General features: G+C 36.1%; 1 protein-coding gene across 2 annotated transcripts in view; it reads right to left on the bottom strand.

Annotated features, from left to right (window-relative positions):
• Positions 1-994: 994 nt before the first annotated feature.
• TRMT11 (tRNA methyltransferase 11 homolog) overlaps positions 995-13296 on the bottom strand; it is a 54049-nt gene continuing 41747 nt past the window's right edge. For both annotated transcript variants that reach the window (XM_008007146.3, XM_073022442.1), the window contains one exon: positions 995-1566. In XM_008007146.3, the coding sequence (XP_008005337.3) occupies positions 1435-1566 (132 nt within the window). In that variant the 3' untranslated portion in view covers positions 995-1434. The remainder of the gene's footprint in view (positions 1567-13296) is intronic.

Raw genomic sequence — 13296 nt, 5'->3', positions numbered from 1 at the left:
GATAATTTTTAAGGATAATGTGACTAAAATTAATATTGCAACTTCCCAGAACTATTTGGACTAATTTATGTGACCACCCAAAAAAGGGGCTAAACTAAAATCTCATATTCCAAATTGAGTCAGTGACGAAGTTTCAAACTCACCCCCCATGTAATCTCGAAACATTTTAAATAAGATGGTTTATAACAGAAATACTGAAAATAAATCATCCTTGAATACTTTTAGATTTCCCCCCAGTGTACCACAAATCACATCCAGAAACCCAAACAAAATAATCAGTGAAATGTTTGAGATCTGCTGCTGAAATCCCGAGCTGCAAGACAAGAAAAGGAGAAAGACCAAAGCAGATAGCCTGATGTCTCTTTACTTGGGCAGCACTGAGCTTTCAGAGGTCCTAAGTAGTGCACATTAATACTCTGAGTCCATAAAAGTCAGCAGTAACACTAAAATAATAATAATAATAAATAATATAGGCTCTGGTTAGAGAGAGAAGATCCGTTTACTGCCACCCTGCTGAGGTACATTTGACCACCAAAGGCAAGAAAGCTATTAGCATCCTGAATTAATGGGTATAGTGGTTTTCAAGCAAGATATTTTCATGATGGACACAATGTGGACTCAGCAAAGTTTCTCCTTCAAGAAAAATATAGCTTCTATTTCAAAGGGCACTGATTAGGCTTAATACTATTAGGGAACCATCAAGCATTTGTGTTGTTGTTACTGCTTTTAACTATCAGTTACTTTCTAAACCAAAAATTGTGGGTAGTCAACTTGACCAACAGTCACTGGTTAGGAATGCAGGAGCAAATCCAAGGTACAAAAGAGCTTCGAATGTAGACAGGCCTTAAGGAGCTTGGAATCTTTTTAGGTTGTCAGGTCTTAGCCTTTCTTATCATCACTATTAGCACTGTTATTACTTCCTTGTCTGGAATTTCTAAATAAAAATTTATTTCCTTCATCACATCCCCCCTGAAGACAACTAGATATGACACAATTTCAGAAATTCTCAATATGGTTTATTAGTGGCAATGTAAATCAATGACCATCAAAAACCAAATAAACATATCTACCAAATGAATACATTCTTAATTACTATTAATTGCTTATAATATATCCAGCAGATGTTTTAAAAGTCAACAATATTAACTCCCTTTGTAGATTAATTGTAAAAAAATAACTGTTTTGAGTCCATCTCCATCAGTACTTGGAAGTACAAATATACATTAAATAAGATTATAAAGACTGTAATACATACAACAAAAAAGTCTATAAAACAAAGATAACTTTAAAAGCATTGCCCAATTTACTTTGTAGCTTTTCTATATAAAATATTTTAAAACAGTACATATTTTCTGGATCATACATGAAAGTTCACATCCAGATGTCTTTCTAAATCAAATTCTTACTCTCTCTTTATTGTCAAAATCTTAATTTTCATTCCTGGGTGGATTTTTCTTCCTTGGCAATTCTTTTTGTTACCCCACTAAAATATTTCTCACGGAAGGAATTATGACCTTGGTATGGCAGAAAATGATCACTTAGCAGATGTGAATACTGGTCCCGATTCTGTTTGGTTGGAAAACACAAAATGTAAAAATTATTTCTTTAGTTAGCTTATACCAAAGCAGTTGTTTACCTTAAGCAAAATCTCACTCTCTAGTGCTATTTATTTTCCTTCACTACTTGAATTAGAAATATACCATCACTTTACATCCTTATCATGCTTGGATATCCAAAGTGTTTTCATTTACCTCATGAAAGCCTCACAAAAGCCCTCCGAACAGAGGACAAATTTCTTTCTTTCTTTCTTTCTTTTACCTCAGGGCAAAAAGAATGGTTCCAGGTAACAAAGTCAAGGCTATAACTTTCTTCTGATTCCAAGTTCAGCACATGCTGAAGTCATCTGTGCCTATGGATAAAAATTACTAAACAAGGAAGCTTCTACTCAAGAAAAAGTTGGGAACCAACAAAATAATACATTTGTGTGAGGTCATACAGACACACAAAATTGTCTGGGGGTATTTCCATATTCAGTTAATGAAATAAACAATTCATGGAAACTTTAAGTGAACATAGTAGATGAAGATACAGGCTAAACAAGAGATTTCCACACTTGTAGACTTCACAGACAAGTAAGGACTACTGCTCAGACTGACATCTAATGGTAATATCAACCTGGGTGAAAATGTCAAACATATTTTGGCTTAGAAAATTGAGGTTCCTGGCAGGAAACACTGGCTTCTCATCCAACTATAAAAAATATCTAATTAGACATAAAATCTCATTTCCCATGTACTTCTATAAATTCATATTCAATTACACCTAGATTAATGTGATTTTGAAGACAAGTGTGGAGACTTAAATGGAAAATATGATTTTTTATCCTGATTTCAGTATCAAAATGGTAGCTAAAAATATAAAAATATATCTGGAATATAACAATCCTCAAAATATTTGTTCATTTTTGCAAAAATATTTTTGCCTGTATAAAATGAGTACCTGCATTTTTCCATCATACCTAGCATTAATAAAAATCCAGGTTTAGCCAAAATAATGTTGGCACGTTTGTTCATTCAGAAACTATTTTTGCCATATGTGTTTTTAAAATCACACCAAAAACTCAATTATTACAAATTAAACATGCCCAGATTTCCTGATTCATCAAACAGAAATAGGTAGCTACTGAAATTGTATGGCACCTAAGTATATTACAGTTCCAAATTCCTGCAAGCACATGAAAACATGTCAAAGGTTACTATTAATAACTTCAGGCTACATACAATCCCCAAAAAGATCAATTTTAGAGCGTCAACGTGTAGGTATACAACTAAAGATGCCAAATGAAAGGTAACATTTGCTGGGTGTTTTGTATGGACCAAAAACAATACTACATGCTTTATATGTACTACCTAATAAAACTTGTCAGTTCTAAGAAATAAGTAAAAGATTAGTACCATTTTACAGATGAGGAATTATTTAAGAGTACAGGCCCAAGATAATACACCTGGTAAGTGGCGGAGCTAGGCTCTGAACACAGATCTGTTTGACTCTAAAGACTGCACCCTTAACTACAAGGTAATGAGGTTTTCTCCAAAAGAGCTACATTTTTCCCCAACTTATGAAGCAGAAGGAGCTCTGAGAATATAGGTGATGGACTGAGGCCATGACAGCTGAGCTGCCCACCAAGAAAGGAGTAGAACTGGATAAGAGGTCTTACTAATGAAGGCCTATTAACTAAGGATATATTTCAATGGCACAGACTTTTCATATCAAGAGGAGGTATAAGAACCACAGGGAAGCTGAAGGATAACAAAACCCTGAAAGAACAGGTGACTCCACAGATGGACTCAAGTCTGGTCCACATAATCAGGACTGTGCCAGGACAACAGCAACACAGAACAATGTTCCACCATTTAATGTCAACTACTTCAACTTTTATCAAAAGTCCTACTGAAGTCCATCAATTATTCCTCCAGGTATTCGAAATCTGTCCTTATGTCAGTAAGATCACTAAGAAAACTTGACCACCTCCTGAGCTATGTTAGCTTAATCCTGGCAGAAGATTTTTCTTTGGTTTTATTTTAAAGCTATGTCCAGTTGCTGTCATCTTTTTGGCTACTATGTTGATCCTCACAATTCTTGGCATTGTTCCCCATCCAGTCATCAAAATCAGAAACCTGGGTCAAATCCCTCTTCTCAGATTTGGTCAGTCCTAAAATCTTAGCTTGTATATCCTAAACATCTCAAATCCACTTCTCTCCACTCATATCTCCAATATTTAATCTAGGCCTCCCTCATCCTTGCCTCTTTTCCCTAAATGGCCAGCTGCCCTGCCTTCAGCGGTTCCTTCTCTAGTGTATTCTCCATACTGAGACCAAATCTAATTTATTAAAATGCAAATTTAATATGCCAACCACTTGGCTAAAATCTAATAAGTTCAAATTGTCCATAATTCTCAGACTTTTCCCTTGATATTTGGTACTTACATTCAATTACCTATCACTTTGCAGAATGACATCTCACTTTCTTCTGTACAAGGGGAATCAGAATACAGTCAGGCAATAAAGGACTTCCCTGCTCTGCCCTTGTGTCCACTACTCTCATGGCCCCTCTAGGCCATGCAAGATCACCTCCCTCTCCCCCTTGAACTGCCTGTGGATTACTTCATGGAATATTCTATAACTGCAGTAGTAAGGAGACTAAGGTAGGACAGAAACATGACTCCAGCAAACTGACCCAGGCTCAGTTACTAGCATACCTAGCTGACCTAAGCTGTGGTTATGCAGCTCACAAGAGGGAGGCAGAAGACAAAGCCCAAAGCACAACGGAAGATGGGCTTCCTCCATGGACCAAAGGAAGGGCTTAATAAAATAGTTTGTCTTTGACCAGAGGGATAGAAATAGGGCAACTATTGGTAATAAAGTCAGAGAATATAAAGATCAGAGTCAGAGACTGGGAATGAACAGCAAAAGCCTGAAAAATCCAAAAGTAATGATTAAAATGTATGCTAACAATTATTGAGAAAACATTTACTACTTAAGACATTCTTTATTGTAATAGTTTAGACCTCTCAGAATAAAGGCAAAATAAGCCCTTAAAAGACCATCTGTTCTATTCAGTGCTATGGGGACACAGTGGCAAAGACATACATGCTACTGAAGAAGCTGGGAAAGATCATTACCCTTAGAAATGCAACTCCTTGGGGGGAAATCCTATTTTCTTATTTCCCAGGTAGTAGAGCAGAATCAGTGTGAAGTGTATGTTTGCGTTCTGTGCTAAAATGCCCCCTTTCTAGAAGACCAAATGACTCCTGATTGCAAAACACAATATCATTTATAACAGAAACTCTGGAAAACCCAAAAGCTCCAAATCCCTTATGCAGCCAGAGACTTGGCAGGCGCCAGTCTATTACCCAGCAGCACAAGTCCTGCTTCTAGTAAGACATTCCAAGGACTTTGGCTACTGTTTTCACTCCAGTGGAAAGACCATAGTTCATAAAACGTTTCTCACAAAACACTCAGTATGTCTATGGTCCAACACATGTCACATATAATCATACATATAAATACCACATACCTATGAACAATACACATTTAAAATACACCCAGACCATATGAAATAAACTATACACAGCATTCAGAACTTATATTACCTTAATGCTAAAAAAAAAATGGCAAACTCATTTTTGTTTTCTCTTTTCTCTCTACCTCTCTTTCATCCTATCTTCAGTTTAGTTTGCCAGGGCTTACATCTGAGATGATGATACTCAACTCCACATATTTTTCATCACCTTTTCATGACTCTTCTCTATTCACATTCCCTGCACATCTCAACCAGGAATATCTGCAAGCTTTTTTTTCAGCACAGTATCTCAAAGGCCAAAGTGCTTACTTAAAAGGAGAAGAGTATCCTCAGCAAATACAATCTTTGATCTCCCCCATTAACTCAAGTTCACCCCAGTGTTTGACTTTTGGTTTTGCTAACATTTCCAAATCTGTCTACCACTATTCATTGTGATATCATCTACGTATTATAAAACCCGCGTTCTGCCAATGTTTAGTAAGCAAAACATATTTGATGGAAAAATAAAAACACACAAGAATTAGGAAATGGCAAGAGAGAAGATTATGGTGATAAAACGACTACACTTTCCAAATTTCTTAACCACTGGTAGTAATTAAGATGATATGAATAAAATATTAAGACTATTGATTATACTATTATCATTTTTTATAATCAGAAGAGTTTCTGTAGGTAAATTTGTGTTAGCCATAAATGGCTACATAAGGAAGATACACAGCATTCAGCCCTATCATTGATCCTTTTAAGACAATCAGCAATCGTAAACATTGTAAGAAATATACAAGTTATGATGCAAGAAAGGAAGATACATTTCCTACCAACTATGTGTTAATTATTTAATTTTCTGTATCTTTTTGCAGAAGAGTATCATCTAAATTTTGCAGATAGGGACACAAGGAGGCTAAAGAGTTTAAACAATCTACCACAAATCACACAGCTGGTAAGTAGCATTGCCAGAATTGTAGCCTAAATCAGACTTCAAAACTCATGTTTTTCCCATTATGATTCTCTTTTTTTTTTTCAGTAGAAATTACATCAAAACAATGGCTAAAGAGTTAATTTCCCACATGGCAGATTAGTGGGTCATTCAAAATAGAGTTTGACATTTAGAGGACATTCCTCACTGAACAGCAACATTATGGTAGCACATATTTCAGATCTAAACTTTTAGGCAGGACTCCTTTAACCACTGTCCCACCCAGCCAATTTCCTGCCCTATCAGTACTGCTAATTCTAAACATAAACCACTCGAGGAATTTTAACACACTTGCCAAAGAAACCAAAGGCAGGCTTACAAATCGGTAGTTTACTTTTATGTGTACACTACCCTCTACTGGCTGGAGCATAGTAACCCTTCTTTGGAGTACTTCCTGATGTGAACTGAAATAGCTTACAGCACAGGAGACCATACATCTGCCAGGAGCACCCTGTTGTGATAGCTGTTTGTGAGTCCCGGATTGCTGTAAACATCTAGAGTCCCACAGTCCCAACATGAACAGGCTGGCCTTTTCCTCAGGGAATGTTAGCATTTATTCACACCATTTCATTTTTAAAGAATGATGGAGAAATAGACGACTACATATTCACCTCAGCGATTCTAACGTGTAACACTGTCTCAGTGTCCAACCTAAAATTCCAAATTACTCTCTAGAACAAGAAAGAAAAAGTATATAAACGTGACCTTATTCAAGTCAATCTTTACGTTTACAACTATACATCAAAAACACTGCATTAAAAAGAACAAAAAATGATGCTAAAAGTATTTCAGCCACTTGTAATAAATTTTAATCTAATGGGGAATTCATTCTCAAGAAAATAAATCAAGCTGTATGTTCTGTAGTCATATTTGAAACTGATGCTTTAAACGCAACTCATGACCCTCTGGATTATACCGTGAGAATGCATATATATAAAAAGTTTTTTCAAACTGACCATCATAAACTGCTCAGACTTCCAAGATACGAAAGATTCTTCATTGAGAATTCCACTTATATAAAACTATCCTCCTAATTACTGCCTTCTCCCAGGAATTTGCTATTCTCTTTTATCACCTCCTTCTTAAATAAAGGGAAGGTGTTATAATTTTCCACAATATGTCAATTCAGCTGCTTTATTGGTTTGCTTCTCATGAGAAATGAGGCCTAGGAATCATAGGATTAAAATGTTTTTGTCCTACTGATTTCTGAAGAGTAATATCAGGGTAATGATAAAATTCAATGTATTTTCTAACAGAAAACTTTTGGCTTGCCATAACTATCTGTTCGTACTCTTCCTTCAAATGGATGATTTAAATACCACTGATATGATTGTTTTTATACTAGAATGGCCCAGAGTAATCACTTAAAAGTTACTATTCTTTCCATACATATTTATTGCATGGTGAGCAAAAGAGTCAAGGTCTGTGAATTCACAGAGCTTGTATAGAGGTGGGAGAGACAGACGTTAAACAATATACATCCAGACATATACTTACAAACTGTGATTAAACACTGGGAAGAAAAGAGTGCAGTAAGAATAAAAGGAAACACCTACTCAGAAGGGGTGAAGGGAAAGGACAAGAAAGGCTTCTCTAAGGAAGTGAAATTTATCTGAAACCTAAAGGATGAATTAAATTTACTCATATGAAAAGAGGGGAAGAAAACATTCTAGGAAGAGGAAACGCAGTGTGTGTGAGAAGACTCTGAGACTAACAGGAGGTAAATCCATTCTGGGACCTGAAAGAAGACGACCAGGGTGGATAATAACTGGCAAGCAAAAGGGAAGGTGGCACAAGATGAGACTGGACAGGTCAGAAGTAGATCAGGCTGACATAAAGGTTATGTAAAGGATTCTGAATTTTATTCTAAATTCCACAGAAAGCCACTGATGAGATTTAAGCAGAGGAGTTTACTTATCTATTTATATTCTGAAAGGTATTCTGGCCACCATGTAGGACATGGAATGGAGGAAGAAACTGCAGAAGCACAAAAATCAGTAGAAGATTATTATAGCGGCCTAAGAAAGCAGCACTGCACCATGGTCCTGGGAGTAGGGGTGGGGAATAAAAACATACAAGAAAGCAATCATCTGCTCAGTTGTCCCAAGCCAGATTTCTGAAATATCACCCTTAGCTCATCTCCCTCACCCCAATTATCCAATTAGTCACCAAGTCCTGCCACATCTACCTCCCCCCAAATTCTCAATTCCACCATTCTAGCTTCCTTGGTTCATACCCTCATCATCTTTGCCTGACTACGCCAGGAACCTCCTCAGTGGTATCACAGGTATCCTTCCACAGCTCAAATTTACTAACATAGTGAAGCTCGGAGGCCCTTCACAGAACACAGAGCTTCTGCCGCTTTCCAAACATCCCTCATGGGCTTGCCCTTTTACCAACAGGATAAACTTGAAACTCTACGGCAGGTAAGGTCCCTCAACACTGGGCTTTCCTCTCTTTAGACTTCCAGGTTATCTCCAGCTGTTCCTCCCCCACTGCTCAGTACTTCCAGCTCCGCTGAAGTCCAGAGTTCCCCACACGTACCACAATGCCTCTCATTCTGTACCTTGCTTAAATTTTTGGCTTTCCAACCAAATTCCCCACCTCTCTTGCCTCAAAAGCACCATCTCCTTAGGTAGGTGCTTTTCTATGTTCACACAACACCTCTCACAGATCACTACAGAACACAAGATGCTATGTTGGAATATGGTTTGAGTGGCCATTTCTCCTGATGTGCAAGTTTTCTAAGGATAAGAAGCCTTAGTCTGTTCAGCCCCAAGACCTGACACAAATGGTCTCATAAACACATGTCGCGTGATGAAAACTATGGCCTTCCACTCAAGGAAGCGGTAATTAAGTAAGAGAAATAAAGTATACAAAAATAGGAAAAGTACATGAATGCAAAAATTGTTAAGCGAATGGCTTTTTTTTCCCTATTTCTCATAGTACCTTTTCTAAAAGTTCACCTGTCCTCAATTCTTACATTAGTATCTGCTTATTTATCCTCAGGAAAAAAACAACAACAAAAAAGTGCATCCTTCTTTACAGAGCAAACAGCAGTTATCAGATATGAATTTCCTCATCATCCTCCTTGCCTCAATCACCATGCCCATCCTCTACTACAAACTGGCTCCTACTCACTTCATTGTGAAGTCTCATCTCCTGTACCACTCCCTATCAACATAATGATAAAGACAAAATTCTCTCCTGGTGTCCCTTCATTGCCAAGAGTTAATGTAATAGAATTCCTGAAACTTCAGTTAAAATATCTAACGATGATCATCAATTTATAAAATCACTATTCTTTAAAAATAAGATACGTCCACTTTCTAGAGGATGAAGTTGCAGAGCTCTATAGTCATTCAGCAGAAAACCAAATGGCTTCTATTTTAATTGTAGGTCAGGTTTAAGCTGTCCTTTTACTCACTGACAGTTCCTGATAATGAGATAATGATTTCTTCTACCTCACTAGTATTAACCTTAAGTCATTTATAGTCTCAAAATGACAGTAGTTTATACAAAACAGCAGTTTCATTGCAAACGCTTGAATACAAACGGCTTATGAAATTTATTCTATGATAAGTGAAAACCAGTGATGCTGTCACCATAGTGAAAGCCACCAAACTGGTAGTATTCATCTAATTTTGTGGGGAAAACCTTTTCAGATTCATGGAACCAGTTAAAGCTACGATATACATTCTTAAGTAAGGTGTGAGGAAGAAGGCAAAGAGATGGAAGAGAAAAACAATGGGTCGGTTTATTTTCTTGTAATCAGCAGAGAGTGAAATGAAATTTAAATGACAGTGCTGAATATAATGGGGCTCAGTTCAGCTTCAGGGTAATTACCCACGTCCGGCTTTTGTTTAAAAATCCTGCTCTCCTTATCAAAGCTTCCCACTGTTCTACATCTGGTACTGGACAGTAGCTATAGAAACCACTTGTGCTAAAGTTATACAACTATAAACAGCACTAGGCCATTTCCAAACCAAGGACAAGCAGGTCAAAAGTCTGGCATCCAATACTATCAAGAGAAACCTCTAGTATTATTCTTAATGAGAACAAGGTACCATTGGAAATCTTCATCCTTGAATTAGGTATTTACATATAATCTATACTTTTTAAAAATTTCACTACATGATAGTAAGTTACCTAAAATCTATGAAAATATTTTAATACATATTAAAATCTTCATATCTAGAGTGTTCAAAATGAGTGACAATGATTAAACTTTGACATCTGGCACTCAATACGTAATTTCAATAATTATAAAAAAAGCATTGGGGATATTAGTCCTTATCATGACAACACAGAAGTATTAACACTTTCTACATGCTATCTGCTAGAATCTATACTTTATAAAATTCAAAACTTTATCTCAAATGATAAAAGAATACAAAGTCAACACACTAGATAAACATTTAATGACCGCTTATTAGTTACTGTATCTAATATTTCATTAAAACTAAAAATCTTGTTTAACACCTTCTTGAGTAGCAGACCAAAACATGTGCAGGCATGCACATATATATGCTGTCACTTTAATGTAGACTATCCTCTCCTAGGTGAGTTTTTAAAATTTCCATAATCCATTAAAATAAAAATTAATAAAAACGAATATGCATTTATACAAAGATCAAAACCAAGCAAAACTATATTGCTTAGGGATGAATTCAATAGTGGCAATATTACAAAAGAAAAGCAAGATAATGATTACCATAAAAGTCAGAATAGTGGCTACATTGCAGAGGGAGGTATTTATGATTAACAATGGCCACAAAAGGGGGGTTCTTCTGGAGTGCTGCATTATTTTATAACCTTGACCTTGGTGGCAGGTACATGGACATTCACTTTATAATTACTAAATTGTACATTTATGTCTTATGTAAAAAATACACATTAAAAATCTCAGGGTTAGATTCTTAGAAGATCATAAAGTGGAAAGAGGAAGTTAAGTTTACATGTGAATTTGAAAAACATCAGAAAGATCTAAGTTAAATAACCATATGATAAATAAGAAAAATATAAAAATATACAATGAGGAAAAAATACAAAAATATACATGAGAAACTTCCCATTTCTCTAAATCATTCATACCTTGGAATCCCTGAGTTATATTTATGTTTTCAACTGACCTATGCCAAAGATTCTTTTAGCACTAGTACTTTAAAAACTGTTTTATTGGCATAGTTTAAAAACATGCTGGAACCATAAAGACATATGTTCTCTCAGTCTTCAGAGAACTGCTTATTTCTGCAAATAAAATAGTTCTCTCTAAACAGGACCATAAGATGCAGGATCCAGATACCTTAAATGCCTGCTTTCCTGGAGCTAGTGGGGAAGATAGTTGGCTTTTTCATGGTTTATCAGAAACAATAGTTTAAAACTATTATGATAGCATTAACTTAACAAAAAACCCCGTTTAACAAGATCATTTTATTTGCATAAGTATACAAGAAAAATGACCCTCCACGATGTAAACTTAAGAAAAAGTACCAGCAACAGCAAAAGAAAATTCATTTGCAACTAAGTGGACCAAATGAACCTGAAAACTGAATTCAGGCAGCATGATATGCAGCATCACCAGGCTGCTGTCTGCTTCTCCGAGTCTTTTTTAAGCACCTCAAGTTAAGTCACAATTTATAAATAATGCAAATTGGTTCCCTTCTGACTTGCTATGCAAAATGATTTTTGAAAAGACTCTCTCTCTCTTTCTCTCAGATATACACACATACTTTGATGGTGGTAAGTATTGGATTGTATGAAGACCTAGACTGAGTTTATGTCCAATATGTCTTTAGTGTCACCATGCCTTGTTTTTCTCACTAATAAATGAGGTTATTACCTTTATCTATCTTACCCTTTGTTTTAAATGCTTCATACCTAATCTCTAATCTTTTATACTTCTAATCAAAAGGGAACACACAGTTTTGGGAAGAGATAGGCAAAAATCACAAAGTATTTCAGAAGGAAAAGTCAATCAGAAGAGACACACTTTAATTCAAATAGCTGCAAAAGAAAAACACAGTAACAACATTAATCCTGAGAAAGGATAATGTATAAAGAAAATAGGCATCAGCATTATGCCAGCAAAACACCCGAGTTTATGATCAGTAACACTACTATCATTCTAATATGTAAACTATTTATCATAAAGACTAATTTCTTCCACTTCAAGCCATCTATAAGTCATTTTCTGAAGTGACCTCAGTGTCTATTATCTCCTTTGTTTAAAAAAAATACTGTTATAAAGTTAATGGTTCTTTTGTCCTTCATAGCTTCAAAATCTTTCAGTCCTTTAGTTAAAACCCTCAGTTTTGGCGACACTCCATTCTGATTAATGCATTCATCAGCTTCATGTTACTGGACTCTTTCATTCAATCCAAAATAAAAAATTACATAAACTGTCATCAGCTGCCACTGTGACCTTCCAGTATTCCTCTTTTAAATAACCTAAACTATATGATGTAGCTATACAAAAAAAAAGACAACTGATTTATACATTATAACTTTAGTCTAAATTAATAGCCATATAATATCTTGAATTAAACGTACCCAAACTTCAATACTTCTCAAACCACTAGGAATATAAGGTAGCGTGTCAGGTAAATAAACCACAAAATAAATAGGGCACATGACGGCCCACTTAATGTAATGGTAATCTAAACTAATTTTTTATATTTAATCATGTATCTATTACAGAGTAGACTATAAAAGTTGCATGAATTTTTAAAACAGATTTCAAGGAAACCTTGAAAAGGCGACCCTGGATACTCTTTTCATCTGTTCAAGTAGATTCTATAGAGAAGGTTGAGAGAGTATTGTTTCAGGTGACTGTCATTGAAAACGTAACTATTACACCTCGGTCTGTTGTGGACAACTCTGGAGATCAGCATTTTTATCCTATACATTTCACATAAGAAAAATGTTTTATAGAAGTAACCACTGTGACTACAACCACATATAGCAGCATCAACTACATGTTAAGTGGGACAGCAAGATCTAGTAAAACAAACTGCCAGGCGTGGTGGCTCACGCCTGTAATCCTAGCATTTTTGGGAGGCCGAGGCTGGCGGTTCACCAGGTCAGGAAATCGAGACCATCCTGGCTAACAGGGTGAAACCCAATCTCTACTAAAAATACAAAAACGAAATCTGCCGGGCGTGGTGGCGGGCGCCTGTAGTCCCGGCTACTCTGGAGGCTGCGGCAGGAGAGTGGTGTGAACCCGGCCGGCGTACCTT

This window comes from Chlorocebus sabaeus, chromosome 13 (genome assembly GCF_047675955.1).
Source record: "Chlorocebus sabaeus isolate Y175 chromosome 13, mChlSab1.0.hap1, whole genome shotgun sequence".
NCBI classification, from domain to species: domain Eukaryota; kingdom Metazoa; phylum Chordata; class Mammalia; order Primates; family Cercopithecidae; genus Chlorocebus; species Chlorocebus sabaeus.
Note: the sequence above shows the minus strand (reverse complement) of the source record. Positions and strands in the feature narration are given on the sequence as shown.